This window comes from Lycorma delicatula, chromosome 5 (genome assembly GCF_047948215.1).
Source record: "Lycorma delicatula isolate Av1 chromosome 5, ASM4794821v1, whole genome shotgun sequence".
NCBI classification, from domain to species: Eukaryota; Metazoa; Arthropoda; class Insecta; order Hemiptera; family Fulgoridae; genus Lycorma; species Lycorma delicatula.
Genome location: NC_134459.1, coordinates 70,574,466 through 70,593,627, shown reverse-complemented (window position 1 = coordinate 70,593,627; position 19,162 = coordinate 70,574,466). Strand labels below are relative to the sequence as shown.

The following is a 19,162-nucleotide window of genomic DNA, read 5'->3' as shown; positions in this document are numbered from 1 at the left end:
GTATGTTTATCTGGAGTCTTTTAAAAGTATATTAGTATATAATATATTATGTGTAACATAATGATTATTTTATAGCGCAGTTACAAAAAGATTTGATGATTTTGTATTAATTTAAAATTTAACGTATGGAATTTAAATATTTTAAACTACTACTTGTTAATTTAAAATATAAAGATATATTTAAATACAACATTCGTTTAAAATTAATTGAGAAATAAGAGATGAGTAAACAAAGAGAGAGCGAGAGAGAGAGAATATGATACAGCAGATGGACGGACGAACAAAATTGATATAGGTGTCTTTAGTTCTAGCAGATAGATTTAGGATGAACCAACCTTTCTACTTATCATAAAAAAAGAAAAGAAAAGAAAAAGTTAAAAGAAATCCTTTTTTTTAGTGTAAGAATCTTTTCTTTCATTTTACAAAGGAAACAGAAGAAAATAATGAAAGGAAAAGTATAACAAAAAAAAGAAGAGATAAATAGTAACAATAAACAGTAATTTTTTTAGCCTATGGCTTTTAGCCTTTTGTCGTCGCACGTCCTACTACAAGATTTTTTTTTAAGTTTGCTATTTCAAATATGATAACTCAGTCGTCTTTTATATCATCAAAAATCCTACAATGTATTATATATATATTTAATTTAAGTAATTCAATAATGTTTATCAACAAATAATTTTATCAAAATAATTGCTATTTGATAAATTAGCAATTATTATTGAAAATATTCTATTCTCAGTAAATTGAAATGAAACCCGCTGGATTAGTCTAGTGGTTAAACTCGTCGTCGCAAAATCAGCTGATTTTTACTAATTGTTACGAATTGAGTCGAGAGTTCTAAGGTTCGAATCCTTGTAAAATCAGTTACTTTTATATAAATCTGAATGCTGTGTGGGAGGCCGGATCTGAATGGCCAGAGGCCGGAATATCCTGGAGCGGATACGAAGAAGAATGGCGATACGTGTGGTCTCGGCCTACCGTACCGTTTCGTTTGAGGCAGCTATGGTCCTTGCCGGGCTTCCTCCTCTCGACCTGCTAGCCAAGGAGAGAAAGGAGAGGAAAGAGGGCAAGAACAGTAACCAGACAAGGCGAGATCTGTTGGTTTGCTGGCAGAGTAGATGGGAGGATTCCCAAAAAGGGCGATGGACAAGAAGATTGCTGCTTAGCGTCCAAAACTGGGTGGATAATAGAGGGTTGGGGGAGTTAGACTTCTATCTCACCCAGTTCTTTAGTGGACACGGGTGTTTTAACTCCTATCTGTTTGAGACGGGGAGGAGAGACACCCGTGAGTGCGTGTATTGCAAGGGAGCAGTCGATTCTGCACACATTTTTTGTGTGCCCTAGATGGGAGCTTCTGAGAATGCAGGTAGTCCAAGAAGTGGGTCCCATCTCCCCGGACGGTATCGGAGAGATAATGTTAAGAAGTGAGACGTCCTGGGCTGTCGTGGCCACGTTTATCAGGGCAGTAGTGAAAAATAAAACCGAGGAGGAGGCAAGGTTTTACCATAATTACCAATAAGGTTGACGGTAATAGAAATATGTTGAGTCGCAGACTACTATTGAAGTCGCGATATATCTACGTGTTCGTAAGGGGGCCTACACATCACGAAGTAATGCCTCGGGGTGATTCCGGGATGCGTAGGGTTACTCCATAGGGGGTGGTTTTAGTCGATAAAAAAAAAAAAAAAGATTTGAATGATAGACTGTGGATACCGGCGTTTTTTAATGACTGCAGTTCAATTAACACGCGTCTCAGGAGTGGTCGACCTGAGTCTGTTCCAGACTACATATTTACCGGTACATTTACACTTACACTGCACCAAAACTGCAGCTATGTCAGGCCTGGAAAACCGGTAGTAGTAATTTATTCGCCTACAAACGCACACACTTAGACCTAGACCCAATAGATGGAAAACTGGTTGGAGAAAACAACAAATTGAAATGAACTGAGTTTATGCATTTAAAAACGTTATTAAATTTTAATGTGACATCTGTGTAATATTTTATAAGTTATGGAAATTTTTAATAACTACGAGATATGTGCCAAAACCAAAGAGTTGTATGCGATCTTTTAAGAGTTACTCATTACTGATTTAATTGCCATTCTTATAATTAACTGTGAAAAATAATTATTTGGAACTATAAAAAAGCGAAACTTAAATAATGAAGAATCAACAGCCAGCTAAAAATGGGTACAACATTGTTTTTATATGATTGTGAGACCTGGTTATTAAAATCTAAATATCTGAGTTCTACACAGGCTGCCGAAATGTTTTATCTACGGAGTATCTTTGGTATCTCCTATCTGGGCAGAATTAGAAACAAAGATATTTGAAAAGATTTAAACGTAGTACCTATTTACGACAGGATTTTTGCTTTCAGAAAGAAATGAGCATAACATTTAAGAATATAGGACGATAGAATACCCAGACAAGTCTTAAACTACGCAACGATTGGAAGACGATCAAGGGGAAGTCCGAGGAGACGGTGGAGAGATGAAACTGCTCTATAAGCCAAACCGAAAAGGAAATGATGATGAAATTATTACTTAAAAAAATCAAAAAAATCGATATTTTTAATAAAAATTTTATTGTGCATAATCAAATAAAGTATAAATTATAAATTACTAAAAAAAAAAAAAAAAATATATAAAAAAGCATTTCAAAAGAAATTGAAAGAATTGTAACTCAGATCAAACTTTAAATTAAATATGTTTTTATAGTTTCTTAAATGTGCGATGAAGTTGCATTTAGAAGGCAATGTCGAATATTTCGGCTACCCTAGAATTTTTAATTTAAGAAATTTAATATTAAATTGTTTTCAGTATTTTAGGTTCTATTTTATCGAATATATGTAATTGAAGACAACATTTTAGTAAATTAATTGTTTCTTAAATTTAGTTATTAAATGATTACAGTTAAAATTTGAGTACATTCCTGGTTAATTTAAGATAATGCTTATTGAGCTTAGTAGATTCTTAATATATATATCTAATTTTAAAAGTAGAAAGAGAACATTTTGTAGAGAATCTACGATGCTCGAATGAACCTTCCAGGAATTATCGTGGCAACGTTTCTCCAATTCAATAGATTTTTTTTTTTGGAGAAAATAAAAAATTTCTAAATTAATACAACTTTACCAAGAAAAATAAAATTAAGCTCACCTGAAGTGTAAATCAAATTAGATCATTCAATGATTTAAAAAGTATCAAAAAAATCAAGAAGAAAAAATAAAAGAAACTTCAATGGAAAATAAAAGGGTACAAATAACTATTAGCAATAATAATAATAAGAGGTCGCGAATTAAAGGAATATATTACTAATAAAGGTTGAATATCCAAATACCAACCTGGAATCCAATGTCGGATATTGGTAGAAAAGGTTTATGACATAATTGTCATGATTAACTCTCCGTGAAAAAGTAGAATATTACTAACAGCAGTGAATAATAAAATGAAATAATAACCCGGCTAAAAATCAAGATGAAGAAGAGAGACGTATAATCCGTTATAAATTCATTTATAAGTTTATTACTTTTTTACAATTCGGGTGATCAAAAGGGCATTTCCTTCGTATAAGTTATACAAATAGAATTACATGGTACAGATTCTAGTCAACGATGGTCCTGACGGTTAAACAGAGCGGGGCAGAGAAACAGTTTTCAATTTGAGAGAAGACTGGAGACAGCCGTCTACCGGCCACTCTCCTCCCGTCTCGGTCACGGGTCGGATAGTCCTACAGTAAGGCCGGGCATTAATGAAAACTTGATCGTCTCTTGCGTACAAAAGCCCGATGGGATTTCGAAAGGAAGAGGAAGTGGAAGAGCAGAACAGAAGGGAAGGAGTAAAGGAGAGAGGGGGGAAACCTTTTGAAACAGTCGAAGCGGTCCAATGAATCTAAACTTTCCACTCGGATTAGAGTTTAACCCACCCCCGCTCTTTCCAACTACTCACTCCTTATTCCTCCCCTCTTCAAGGCTAGTACTACTACTATTATTACTATTACAACTACTAAAAAAAGAGATAGATACCCTTACTACCCTCAAATCAGTGGAACCAGAAAACAATGTTCAGAAAGGAAAGAGGGTCATGGAAAGTTTAGGGGAAGAAATAGCATCGACCAACTAATAGCAGTAATAGAACCGACCGTCAATAATTGTAAATAATATGATTTAATGAAATTACATGAACTTAATAATAATTGAATTATTAATTTATTAACACTCTTTTTTACTAATGTACATGAATAGAGTAATGAATTTTACGAATAAAACTGAGAAACACCTATTGTTTTTTTAAGGGCTATTTATAAATATATACTTAATTCAATCAGTAAGTAGTATTTACTTAGTTCTAGTAATCGAAAATAATTTATCGTACTTTCTAAGGTAAATTTAATGTATACATCATGAAAAGATTAAATCATGAGGATAGTAACCAAAAATGTAACTGTAATGTAATAATTTAAAAATACAATGGAGACGTATAAGTTGAGATGAGCCAGCTACTTTGAGATATCAGCTTTATCTCGAATCAGGAAAAATTCGGATAAACAAAGGAAAGAAGAAAACACAGAAAAAAGTATGATATACAAAAATATATAATGTATTTCATTTAACAGAATTATATCCAAAACTATATTACACTACTTTAAATACATTTTGTAAATTATAACTAATAATTTACAAAAATTTATTTGTTTTTTACTTTCCTGGCATTGTAGCTGTAGACTTATGCTGCAAAAAGGAAAGTATGGTAATCAGTCAAAAAATGGGGTATGGGTCTTTTCTCCACTTTTATGACCCAAGAACCCAAAAAAAAAGAAAAAAAATGTAATGTCCGTACGCTGACACATGTTGAAGCTTAATAACTTTCGACTAGATAAACAGATTTTGATGAAATTTTGTAGAGACTGGTGTATATGGGACAATTTGTGATAAAAATTTAGGATCAATATGTTCATGTGGTGGGGGGACTTTTGGGAGTCAACTATTTCAAAACTTTGCAAATATAACTTCACTTTATACTAAATATACATACTACATTTATGTATGCATGCTTATGTTAACAATTAAATAAAAAAATTGTCCCTTCCTCAAAAATCGAGAAAGGCTATCTTTTCATATATTGTATATTTTTTAACCGAATTTTTTTCAATGGTTTCCTAGGCATAGTAATACTGCAAGCGACCCAAAAAATGAATACTTTGGAGGCAATTTTGTGAGTGGAAAAGTCGATCGAAGTTTAAAAATATCGATTTTTGAATTTTCAAAACATTTTTTTGTTTATTTAAAATTTTAATATTATTAAAAGTTTAAATAATAAATTTTAGTAATATTAAAATTAAATTTTTTCATAATTCACCTCCCACCCCCAAAAAAGAAATCTTAGATAACTTTTTATTGGTTGTATATTTTTAGTGATTTTTTTTTTTTTAAACATTTCTTCATTTCAACACAGTAAACGTAAAAAAATTAAAAAATTTCTTGGAGAGTGATTTTAGAAGTGACTGAACAGAAAGAATAACGATTTTTTAAATTAATTTTTTTTTTGGTTTGTTTAACCGTATAATGATAATTTTACAATAAAACCTAATCATAGAATAAAAAACCAATATCTGGAAAGTATTACAACTTTGTTAATAGCGTTTTTCTTTTTATATTCATATTTACTTAGAAAAAAGAACATATTGTTGAAAAAAAAATTCTAAAGACTTTGGCTTATGTTTTTCATTAAGTTTCTGTGTAAAACCAACATGCAATGATGTTTTAAATGACATTAATGTAAATTTTACCAATAATAACTGTTCGATAACTTTCTATTTTGAATTTCTTTATAGAGGAGTGAAATTCTGTGTAGTAGATACCACTTTGGGCTTCATTTGTTTCCTCAGAAAACAAGACGGTTATGGCCGGAAGAAGAAGAATTGATCCAATTCTGCTACTTGACTGCATCCGCTGAATGCAGTCAATTACCTCGGTATATGGTTCGACCATACACATTTTTTCACTGTTCAAGTGAGAAAAACATGCAAGAAGGCCAAACATATGATAAGAATCTTAGCAGAGTTCTTGGTAACATGACGGGACCGGGCACGTTCAAGCAAAGACTGTATGCGCACATAATTAATTCTATTTTACTGTATGGTGTCCCAGTGTGGTATCGTGTACTTGAATTAGAGCGCAATATAGGCTTGTTGGTGGGAATGCAAAGAAGAATTGCTCACAGAATGGCATGTGCATATAACTCTGTATCAATTGAGGCGATACTGGTAACTGCGGGCGTTCCGCCTCTTCAACAGCTCGCCAGACTGCGTATTTAAGTCTATGAACGAAGAGACAGGAATACAGTATTCGACGAGATGTTGACAGAATGGCAGGCACACTGGGACGTTTCGGATAAAAGACGCTGGGGACACATCGATTAATCCGTGACATTAATCGGGGGATCGGGAGGGGATTTGGTGGACTAAACTTTTGGCTGACACAGTTCCTGACCGGGGACGGCTGTTTCATACCTTTACGGTAGAAGGAGAGCAGACGATACCTGAACACGTGATCTTCACTTGTCGAAGGTGGACCCAGGAAAGACTTGGCTGTGAGGAGTGTACGGGACCGATTAACACTGAAAATTTTATTTAGAAGATGCTCTCAGGAGAACGAGAATGGCGCGGGTGGCGAGTGGGTGAAGGACAGCCTCGCGTGGAGCTGTCGTTCGACTGTGTTTGCACGGAAGGGTGTGGGTGAGGAAGTGTGAGGACTCTGGATTCCCTAAGCCAGTCTTTCGTTCAACGTCACATGACAGTCCGGGGGATGTGTTATGTCTCAAGACAGGTACGACTCTCGGATGGAGATTGCGCGCAGTTTTTGGTTTAGTGAGTTCGACTCCCACACACCCGGGGGCGACAACAACATCTGCTGCTTCCTGGAGCGGCGATAATAGTCGTCGCTCTACCGCTTCAGGGTAGGCGGCCGGCATGCCATTCCTCATCTTACACGCTAAATTAAAAAAAAAAAAAGTTCCACCAACTAGTATGTTGTGTAAAAACGTTTTGTCTGTTTTAGGATATGTAATTTTTTCTTTAAACTTTTCACCGACAATTGTGTCTGAACTAACATTAAAATCTGTTAATTATATTTCATCCACTCATCGAAATCAATTAATTTGATATTTTATAAACCAGAAGTCGATTTAATAAAGATTTTCAAATTTTCCTTTTTATCTGTTGACTTACGATGAAGAATGGTATCTTTTGATAAACACAGATTAGGCTTAGGTAGGTAGAACTAAAGACAAAATATTTTTGCTTAAGAATTTTTGGATTTAAAATTTTTTTTTGCTTGATGATATCGCGACGTAAGCTTGAAGCTTGTGAGTGGGATATATTAATGTAGCGTATGAAAAATGCCGTGTCTGATCGGAATTCGAACCCAGAACCTTCGGATGAAAGGCCAACACGCTATCATTCGCTAGAACACCATTTCAATTAGTTTGTGTGCAGTAACATGATTTTTTATTTATTCGGAAGCTCGGATAAATTGAAAACTAGAAGATACAAAACCCCATTGTACTAACTATAAATTTAGTCATTAAAAATATAAACATATCATAGAATTTAAAAAACCACTCAATCAAAATTATCATAATTTAAAAGCCCAGATATTAATCAGGAATCGAACTAAGGACCAAGGAAAAATAATTACTTAACATAATATTCGTGATTTAATTACTATACAAAACAGAGTAACATATTGTATAACAATAATACAATAATAATAGCAATGAATAATAAAAATAATAAACTATAATAACAATTACTGAAAACAATAAGGTTAACTGTATATAGGAAGAGAATGTAATATAACTTAAAGTTGTATTAAATACATCTTTCCATATAGAGTAATGTATTAAGATCTCTTTCCCCTCTTCGAAGTTCACAAATTAAAAAAAAAATAAATTAAAAAATGGTATATAATTATATTAAGACATCAAAGTTAAGTAATTTGGTAAAAGAAGGAAGTGATGAGGATTAAAACTGTAAAATAAAAGTTAAATCACTTTAAGCAGATAAATTAGGATGTAGCACGGAGTAGTATAACTATTTTTTAGACTTAACGATTATCACATAAGTGAGTTGAGAAAAAGCATTTTATCTATCAAATGAATCATATCAAAGATATATACCGTACTTTAATAATGTAATATTTTAAAACTATAATGTACATTAAATTTTAATTAGAGAAAATATATCAAAGACAAAAAATTCGAAACTCATTGTTAGATAGGAAAATCATTCGCTGAAAAATCAGTGACTTCATACAAGTTTAGTTGATTAAAATTAAAAGGATTCTGAGAAATCCAAACAAACCGTAATGTAGTATAACATAATGTAACTTAATATTTGCTGTTGCTATTTAACATGTTGGATCCAGTGCGACTTAAAAGTTATTAATTTCCCATTGTTAACTGTCTAAACTAATCAAAATAAAAATAATCTACAAAAACAAAATAATCCAGATTAATTAGCTCTGTCATCTGAACAAAAGTATATTCTTAATAATTTAAAAAAATAATAACTTTTAAAAAAATAAACACAAAAAAAACTTTATATAAAGAAAGAATTCAAAAGTTTTTATTTACATAAATATTCCATAAAAAAACAAAAAGAAACAACAATACAGTTAATTTTAAAAAACAATGAATAAAGTAATTAGATACTTCAATGAAAAACGAACAAAATGCTTTTTAAAGAAATAAGAAATTCTATACTTGAAAAAAGTTTCTTTTTATTTACAGACAAGTTATTTCGGATATAATTAAAAAAAAAAAAAACATTTTTTTTTATTAGATATAAAATTACAGTTTAAAAGTGCGGCTAAACAAATAAGAGCTGTATGAAATGTAAAGTAAGAAATTTGCGCGTTATTTAAACAAAAAATAAATAAATAAAAAAAGTCGTAAAATGAATCTTTTGTAATTTAAATATACGTAAAACATTTGAATACACTATGAAAACACTTTTTTGTAAAAATATAAAAATAAATTTGTTAGAAACATTTTTTACCTCTACTGGTAGATTGAAATAGGTTTTATGCAATTTTTTTTTCTTATTGAAACTAGTTTGATTTCTTGGAGGATAATGTGTTCCACGTATTCATAACTAGTAAAGGCTTATACATATAACAATGTAAATTTATTTACTTGTTTTACTTTTACTGTTTTTACTTTCATGTTTTACAAATATAAATTGACTTAGGAAAGTGCCGAATAAAATTTATAAGTAAAATAAATTCTAATAATAAACACATCATCATGATTGCATTAAATCTGAACTAAAAAGATTTAAAAAAAAAATCAAATTAACAGAAATTTGAATATATGTGTAATTCTTTCTTAAACTTTAAATTATAAACCCATTACCAGCCAATCTGTGTTAGGTATTTCTGAAGTGATCCTTTAAATATACCGTTATGAATTCTTTTTTCAGAAATACCTACTCTTTCATGAAACCTTTCCGGAAGTGGACTTTCGTCTCTCTTCACAAAAGATGTAAAAATATTTATGCGTAAAAATTCCAGAACATTCTGTGTTAAAATTTTTATTTTACTTGGCGATTGATAAGCATCAATAAAAAAATTGTAATAAGTATTGACTTTACTTCGTACAAGGAAGTAAAAAAATCCAGAATTATCTCTTTTAGGGTTTTAATATATTTTATTTAGTTACATTCATAAGATGTAAGTTTATTAAAAACACATTCAAAAAATTGGGATTATCAAACAAGATGATTTTAAATAATAATAATAATAAAAGCAGATTATAACTTGACTATTTAAAATTAGTTACTTCGCATAATGAGCGACATTTATCCTGGGGTTTTTTTTTATAAATAACGAACATACATAAAGAAAAAAATGGATAACAGGAAATAAAATGTAAAACCATCTTTTTTTATGTAGAAGCCTTGTATTAAAAAATACAAAATGCACTTGAAAAATGTAAATGATTTATAATTTTGAGCTCAATGAATATGCAATGATTTATGAAGCACGTTTTTTATTGGACGGATGGATAGCCCGTTTGGTGCTGTTAAGTCGCGGTATAATGACGGTGGGTGGGGAGTGAAATGAATGAGCTGGCCCAATGGATAGCGCGCGGCGGCGGCGACAGCTGAATGGACCGACTAACTATAGCGGTACATCGGTCGGGTAGACAAGGTGAGGAAATGGTAGTAGTAGTAGAAGCGTTTTCATTGTTTAGAGGAACTGGGTGTATATTTATTTTGTTGATAAACAGCCGTATTTTGGGATTCCGAGCATGAAATGGGGAAACAACCGACTAGTCTCTTTTTTTTTTGTTATCCGGAAGGAAAAATGGCAGACACAGAGTAGACATCATTGGACAGGAACAATGTTCATATAACATACGAATAAACAAGGCTAATGGCTAACAGGGTAACGGGTGCTTTTTGCTTTTACACTCGGTAAAAATATCATTTGAAATATAGATGCGATCTGAAGCACTGTCCATTTGAAATACTGAGACAGGATGTGCCTAAAATGTCTTTCCTTTTTTAAAATATGGTTAAACATTATTTTCTTGCTGAAAATCATTATAAAAAATATAGGCGATGACATCTGCATCGCCTGACGTAGTATTTGTTTGGATGTTTTAAATTATCGTAGGCTATAAACATCTCCGACAAACCTTATATTACGATAAATACCGAAACGATTAATATACAAAAAGGAAAGTACAATTAAAGTATTATAATGTAATTAAAGTACTCGGAATTAATTTTTTTTAAAAACATTCTGTAACCTGAGAAACGATGTTGATGAATTTTTCTGATATTTTTATAGAGGTTAAAATTAAATTCTATTGAAAGATTTTATTTTATCTATCTAAATTCATTAAAGTAATAATAATCTCTATCACTTATACAAATGAAAATGATTTTACGAATTTAGATAAATAAAATATTTATTTATTTCAATAAATAAAAAATAAATAAATGTATAAATTCTTATTACGTGAATAAGAAAATGAATAAAAAAGAGAAATATGGAAAATATAGTTTTAATCATAAATTTTAACAGTCAAAGCTATCAGTCTATGAATTAAAATTATTAATTATTCTATTTCCAGTGCTTTCTATTACTAAATTAAACACATTAAAATTGAAAATGTCTTATTCAAGACCAACAGGCGTTGTTCTACGGAGAAAATTATGATTATTTTATAATTCATAACCTATACAGAAGCTCAATTTTCCGGATGTCAAACTATCAGAATGCTTACATCCGCACTTGGCAATTAAAAAAAATTAAAAAGTTCATTTAAGAAAAAGTCATGATCCAAATTTTTTTAGATTTTGAGCTTTATGAACACTTTTGGTCCAGTCGACTGCCATCAAAAGTGGAGGTGCACAACAGTCCTAAATCTAAAATTTCAACATTCTAAGCTAATCGTTTGATTTATGTGAGATACATCCGTACGTTCAGACGTCACGCCGAAACTAGTCAAAATGGATTTAGGATGGTCAAAATGGATATTTCCGTTAAAATCTGAAAACCGACATTTTTCGCGTTCACAATACTTCCTTTACTTCGTACAAGTTAGTAAAAACAACTAAAACTCACAAAATAATTCTTTAAATTATTCTAAACGATTCGAATCTTAGATGACATCTCCAAATTAAAAACAATAACGGTTACTTTTTTGTTTTTATTTGGCGCTGTCTTATAAGAGTTAAAATTCGTTAACTAAAATTTAAATATAATTAAAAAGAAAATGTTTTTAATTTGTATTGAATATTTTTAAGAAATTTTGATCATTCTAAAAACGTTAACTTTATTGAAAAATAATAATAATTTTAATTTTTCTTAAAATATACTAATTTAATAAATAGCCTTATCATCACACGATATTTCTTTGTTTATAACAAAGGGTATTTTAAGCACTTAAAAAAATAAACCTTTGTAAATAAGGTATCTATGATTGATACTGTATTTTTAAATGTACCTCCGGATTATTTAAATAATCCGGAGGTTCGAGTCCTGGTCGGACATTGGATTTTTTCACACGCTACGAAAATTCATTTCATTATCATACACCGGCAACTGTTACAGGATGCCAACCAAAATAAAACTAAATGTACAGGAGTTGTAGCTGTTGGGCTTTCTTTCCTTCAATTCAATAATGGACATTCAACTCATCTATTCTTTGTATCGAGGAAAGAAATTGAAGATTGTTTCAAAAAAATTCCAAATACAAAAAAAAAACAAAATAAAAATAAAAACTAATAAATAAATATATAAATAACATTTGGATGAAAATTTTCAAGAAATATGAATCAAGGAATACACTTCAAATCATCCTTCCAACAGAGAAAGAACATTTTAAATTTTGTACCTGATTAACTGAAATACTGTACAATGCAATATTTTTTATATAAAACCTCAGAATCCCGATGGAAAATATGGTGTCAGAGTACGGAATTAAAGTATATGGAATAAAGACTTCCGTTATTGCTATTCTAAGAACATAAAAAACTTGATTGCCGAAGTGAGATACATCGAATCAAGCGACTTGTTAAGCAGAGTTGTTATAGAACAACTCTGTCAAAGGTATTGCGTTGTGCTTAATTCCTAAAGAAGTATGATGAAATAGAACGGTTATATGAAATTCCGACCAATAAATCTGAATAGAAACATCCATTAAATGAGGAGCATGTGCCAAACACAAAAACGAGTGACTGGTCAGCTTTGTTCTTACAAAAGAAAAAACTCAGCTTGATTATGCTGTCCTTTTCCATATCTACAATGCTTGTCCATCTTTTGTGTATTTAATGTATGTAAAAACTTATCTCTTGTAATAATGTATACTGTTTTATTCCCTTCTCAATACAAATCTATTGAAATTTTCCTTCCAGTCACGTACCTTCAGATCAATTTGACTGTTCCATTTTAAAGTGAAAACGATAAAAAAACAAGTACGTGTTGTAATTTAACGATGAAAAAAAAATTTTTTTCTAATATATATTTTATTTAAGAAATATAAATTTAATGAAAGGGGAAAAAATAATAAAAACGAATCATAGTTGTCGGATGAGAAACAGTTTTTTTGAAGGACGAATATGAAGGAAAAAGAATCTTGTAGAACGATTCACAATTTTTGTGCTATTCCAGTATTTATAAGGAGAAAAGTGTAAGGGAATTTGTATGGTGTTTGCTAGGATGCAGCTGAAGCAGCCCGCCCTGCTACTCAATAAGATTGGTTTCTTGCTTGTATCATTTCTTCACCTCAGCTCCCATCCAAACATTCAACTGAGAGGAAATTTTCCTCAAATATTTTCCAATAAATCTACATCGTAGAAAAACATACTGCCTTAAAGGAACGTAGATTTTAATATCCATAATAAAACATACAGACATATAGAATCACACACACACCCACATCCCACCAAAATCCACTCACGCGTACACACACACCAACATACACACACACACACCTACACATACACCTTTCCATCAGAAACTTTATAGCTTATTAAAGATAATAATGCAGAGTGTATATTTATATAGATTCCTATAAGATTTATAAGTATTTTGTTGGATTTATACGAAGTACATAAAGAATTTATATCTATTTAATATACTTTCACTTATTACTATAGAATATAAAGTTAGCAAATATTTTCCAATTAAAAATCTAACAACCAAGCGTATTTTACCATTATTCTGTTTACCGTTTACGGTAATTCTGTTTGTGACACTGAGATTCAAGACAGACTCTAACATAATTACACTATTACATTATGTTAATCCATTTGGAATCTAATGAAAAAAAAAAAATTAATGTAATCTACATTCAAATTAGAATTATTAAAACTTTAGAAATAGTGCAATTTGATTCCGTACATGATCTCAATTTATGTAGTTTCCCACGTCTTTGTGTTCTAAGTATTCTAACGTTTTGTGTTATATTTTTAGCGTTGGAATAAGTAAATTTTAACAATTTTTATTTAATAGTAAATTTAGTCATTTTTCAGATCTAAATACAGGTTTTATGAGGTGTATTAACAGAAAATACCGCTTAAAATCATCTATATTTAACACAGAAGTCTTTGCGTCCTCATTATCGTTAGTTTATTTTCATTTCCGTAATCACATTTCCCTTTTTATTTATATTTAATGATGTTGGCTTTAACTTTTGTACGTAAATTTATGTTTTTGAATCAAAAGTTATTGTTTACGTTTATCATTTTTTAAACGTTATTACTTTAGTAATGATATAAATTGGAATATAGATAAATTTTAATAAAAAACTATGAGAAAACATTTTATAGAATAATAATAATATTTGTTCGTAATTCACGATAACCCTTTGAAAAAGTCACTTCATTTCCTCTGGCTTCATAACACTATTAGGCAAGATCCTGTATTGTTCTTAGGGAGTTAAGTTATTAAAATTCATCTTCTCCAGAAGTTTATAAAAGTATTTGAATGATTTTTTTTTCTAATGCACACCAAAAAAGGTATGAAAAAAATCCGAATCGACTAATACCTGGTTTAACGGATACAAACTTTATTCCTTAGGTAAGATTTTGAAAAATAAAATTTATTCGCTGCAAACTTTTGTGGTTAAGATAAGTGAAATCACCTTTATTAAGTTGATAAAAAATATATATATATATATATATATATATATATATATATATACACACACAGAATGATTCCAGATTGCGTAGCAGTCTCTCGGGAGATAATTCTATGGCCAAAAATAAGAAAGAATCTCATATAAATATAAGTTCGTTAGCGAGTTTTAGCTCGCGAAAAATTTAGCCTTGCTTTCTGCTTCTTCTGTTTAATAAACCGTACTAAAATTCTTGGGGTAAAAATTGAGCAGTAAATTTGGTGGTTCCTTATGGTTTTCGATCTAAGAAATTGAATAAAAGAGGTCCCAAACCTCTACCCCACTTAGATTTTAAGAAAAACTGGGTAAAACACGAAAAGGTTTTGTCGAAAAATACACTTTTTTAGGTTGGGAATAAAATAACTTTGTTAATTTACCAATAAACAAAAATTTCTAGTTAACTTTGTAGAGAATTTAATTCTGGGAAAAGAATTGTGTATTAAAATTAAACACAAATTTGAGAAGTTCAAATTTAGTTAAAAACAAAAACACAAACTGGATCGGAAAGGTGATTCAATTTAAAACAGGAACATTTTTATCAATGTTTGAACGTGATGTAAATGAAACAAATGAAACTTATCAAAAACAAAAAGAAAATAATAAAAAATAGATTTAAAAAATAAAAATTAACATACTTTTTGGTTTTTTCTAAAAATGATTAAATATCAAAATGGTTACTTGATAAAGCTGCAAACATTTCTTCAATGCAGTTGCTTAATATGACCGCCATTTTGTTCAATGCATAGTTAAGCTCAACGATCCACGCTAGCTGGGCAAATCTAACAGCATCATTATTATTCCAAGTAATAGCTCCAGCTTAATTATACGATGTCTCAACTCTTCATGTGTGCAAATATAAGCGGAATAGACTTACGACTTCATCCAAGCCCAAAGTAAAAGGTCCGCTGCCGTGAAATCGGGTTGGCGATTTCACTGATCCTTTTCGACTAATCCATTGCTTACTAAATTGTTATTTAAATGATTCATCATATCACGACAGTAGTGGGCTGGTACGCCCTCATTGAAAAACTACATCTGCACTCTACCTGCAAGTGGGATATACAAAAGTTGTATTAGATTTGTTTGTAAAAAATGCAAGTACCGCTCTCCATTGAGCCTTGGCGGTAAGAAAAAAGGGCCTATAAGATTATCACCAAGAAGGTCACACCATACATTAAACAAAAAATTGCGTTGGAAATGACTTGTAGCACCCTCATGGAGATTTTCTTCTCTGCCCAAGTGTGTGCTTCGACAATTACAGTGCCTTTTCTTATAAAACAGGATTCATCGATAATTAAAATATTACTTAGGAAATCGGGATGACTAAATTTTGTAATTAACTTTCGACAGACTTTCATCCGTTTACCAAAATCAGGTGATACGTGTTGTATAGAATGGGTATAATTGTTGCTTTCGTAACATTCCTTCTGGTGCTTTTGAGGTGGAAGATACTTGTATCGCATTCAATATTACTTTTTCATCGCTGCCATTTCTCACAAAACGATCAGCATCGAAGTTTATGCGTTTTATTTCTTATTAAAGCAAAACTTCTCAAATTTGTGTTTAATTTTAATAGACGTTATTTAAATTTCGTTATTTAATTTTCTCAGAATTAAATTATCTTCAAAATTAACTAAAATTTTTTATTTGTATACTAGTAAATTATCAAAGCTATTTTATTCCAAACCTAAAAGTGTATTTTTCGACAAAACCATTTCGCACTTTATCCCGTTTTACTTAAAATAAGTGAGATTCAGGTCTAGGACCTCTTTTATTAAATTTCTTAGATCAAAAACCATAAGGAACCACCAAATTTACAGCTCAATCTTTACCCCAATTTTAGTGCGGTTTAATTTTACTAAGGGAGCAGAAAGCAGGGCTAAATATTTCGCGAGCCAAAACTCGCTAATGAACCTATATTTTGACTTATATTTATATAAACCTTTTTTTCTTATTTTTGGCTATAGAATCGTCTCCCCAGAGATTGCCATGCAATTTGAAATCATTCTTTGTGCGCGCGCGCGTGCGCGTGTATATATATATATATGTATATTATACATTTTATTATCGTTATAATAATAGGATGAAATATTCTTCTTCAAAACCACCAGAAAAAACATTAAATAAAAACTAATTACCTTAGAGGAAGTGGAAGAGCTAGAAGGCGTTGAAGTGGAAGGCTCTGAAGCGAGTAACCGCTGTAGTTGACTAGGGGCAGGTTTTGTATTGCTGCTAGACGTGCCAGTGGAGGTAGGTGGTGGTGCAGCTGGTGGCGGTGGTGCATACTGTATACACGAACCGGCCAGAGGCGAGGACGGTGATGTCGTACTGGAGGCTGAATGATGGTTTTCCGTATGACGTCTTAAAGAACGGGCGTCGCAATATGACTTTCCACAACCTTCTGCTTTGCACTCGTACGGTTTTTTGTTACGATGAGTTAACATATGCCCATTCCTAGAAAAAATACAGGATATAAATAAATCATTGTGAATCATTATTATTATTATTACTGTAGTGCGTTTTGCATTTTCAATGCGTGTAATAAATCAATCAAGCTATTAAACCAAAACTGAACGTAGATTTTGATATGATAGCATTTTCATCAATTCTTTACAGATTCATTGTACATAAGTAATTAAAAATTATTTAAAAGATTCAAAAATAAAAACATTTTATATAAATATTTTTTAATTAGGGTGATCTTAATTCTGGCTTAAAAACATAAAGATATCAGAGGAAGATGGTTGCACCAAATAACATAATAATGACACTTTATGGAAGCAATAAATTGCAGTCATTGGTAAACTTAATCGTAATTGATAATTTCCTTACACTTGATAAAATCGCTTTTTCTTAGCTCCATCCGGTAAATAAAACTAAGGGTCAACACTGAATGCAAGTTTATGTCAGCAAACCTATTGAAAAATAACCAAATTGATTCCGACCTCCCGACCCGATAAAAGAAAACTTGTTAACAAGACGATTAAAATTGTAAGTTTATGTGATTGAAAGAAAAAAATATACTTACTTAAAATATATATACTTACCCAGAGTAAATATCTAAGTTACTCTGGGTACATGAATTGGGTACAATAAAATCAAGATAATTTGTATTATAAAATACTAACTTTAATTTCTTATTCTGGGATAGAATTATACCATTAGAGAAAGAGGATTTTGAAACGACAAAGAACCAGTAAGAGAAAAAACATAGCTGTGATTTGAGGGCAGCATCGATTTATTTCTCGAATATATTAAACGTAGAGAATGTATAAAAACTAATATAACAATTAAGGCGAGTTAATGGTGAAAAGTGTTTAAATTTGTTCAAATATACAAATATTCAAAGAAATAAAATGAACTGCAAGAAAAAAAAATGTATTTTGATTAATATGTTCGAACTGACAAAAAAATTTTCTATATTGATGGCATTAAATTTTGTGAAAAATTCATAAATTTTGAATCGTTTATTTTTTATAGTGATCTTAGTAAATTGAGCTTTAATACTTAGAATTTCATTATTATGTTTTTAAAATTCCAAAATTTTAAGTCAAACGGGATTACGGGAGGGAGAACATTCAACCATTATTTCTAAACAGTTTTCATCTCATATTTCGAAAACGCGTTTACTGAAAAATTTGAAATTTGAAAATTTGAAATTTAAAAACTTGTTAAAAGTTTTTAACAAAAAAAACTGACACTGAACTTATATGATCTGGGTTGAACTTATATGATTACATATAAGGTTTAACAATTTAAACTAAACATTATTCGATAAAACAGATATTTTAGGAGCTATTAATGTGCCATTTTGGAATTTTCAAAGGTAAAATATTCAAAAATATATATTTTTTAGATGTTATACAAATTTATAATTTCGAATTTTTGGCTATATGCATACCAGTTTTGGCCTGATTTTCGACCTCCTTCAAATAATAGTGAAACAGAAGACTCATATATATTTTTGTGTTTTATTTCTTCCACAAAAAGATGTTTCAGGAGGTGTTGGCCAAACTTAAAGGACCCATCAAAGTAAATAAAAAAGTTAATAAGGGCAAATCCGCTATCTCGCTTTATTTTCCCGCTGTCTGCCATTTATTTCGCTTCCTAATAATAGCTGTAATAATAGCCGTTTCGGGAGGTGTCAACCGTACTTAAAAGCCTGATTCAGGTCACAAAAAATTTATCTAGATAAATGCCCTATTTTGCTTAGTTTCCCTCTGTTCGCTATTTTTCATTTTTTCAATAAAAATGTATGCCTTAAAAACGGACTGAGATGTTTTAATGAAATTTGCTATATATATAGCAAATTTATATGTATATTTAATATGAAATTTATGAATATTTGTAAACTTTTTTTTGGTCTTCAGTCATTTGACTGGTTTGATGCAGCTCTCCAGGATTCCCTATCTACTGCTAGTCGTTTCATTTCGTATACCCACTACATCCTACATTCCTAACAATTTG

General features: G+C 30.7%; 1 protein-coding gene across 3 annotated transcripts in view; it reads right to left on the bottom strand.

Moving 5' to 3' along the window:
- LOC142325068 (uncharacterized) overlaps nt 1–19,162 on the bottom strand; it is a 968,357-nt gene that overhangs the window by 212,155 nt on the left and 737,040 nt on the right. For all 3 annotated transcript variants that reach the window (XM_075366386.1, XM_075366387.1, XM_075366389.1), the window contains exon 7: nt 16,834–17,149. In XM_075366386.1, coding sequence (XP_075222501.1) covers nt 16,834–17,149 — 316 coding nt within the window. The remainder of the gene's footprint in view (nt 1–16,833; nt 17,150–19,162) is intronic.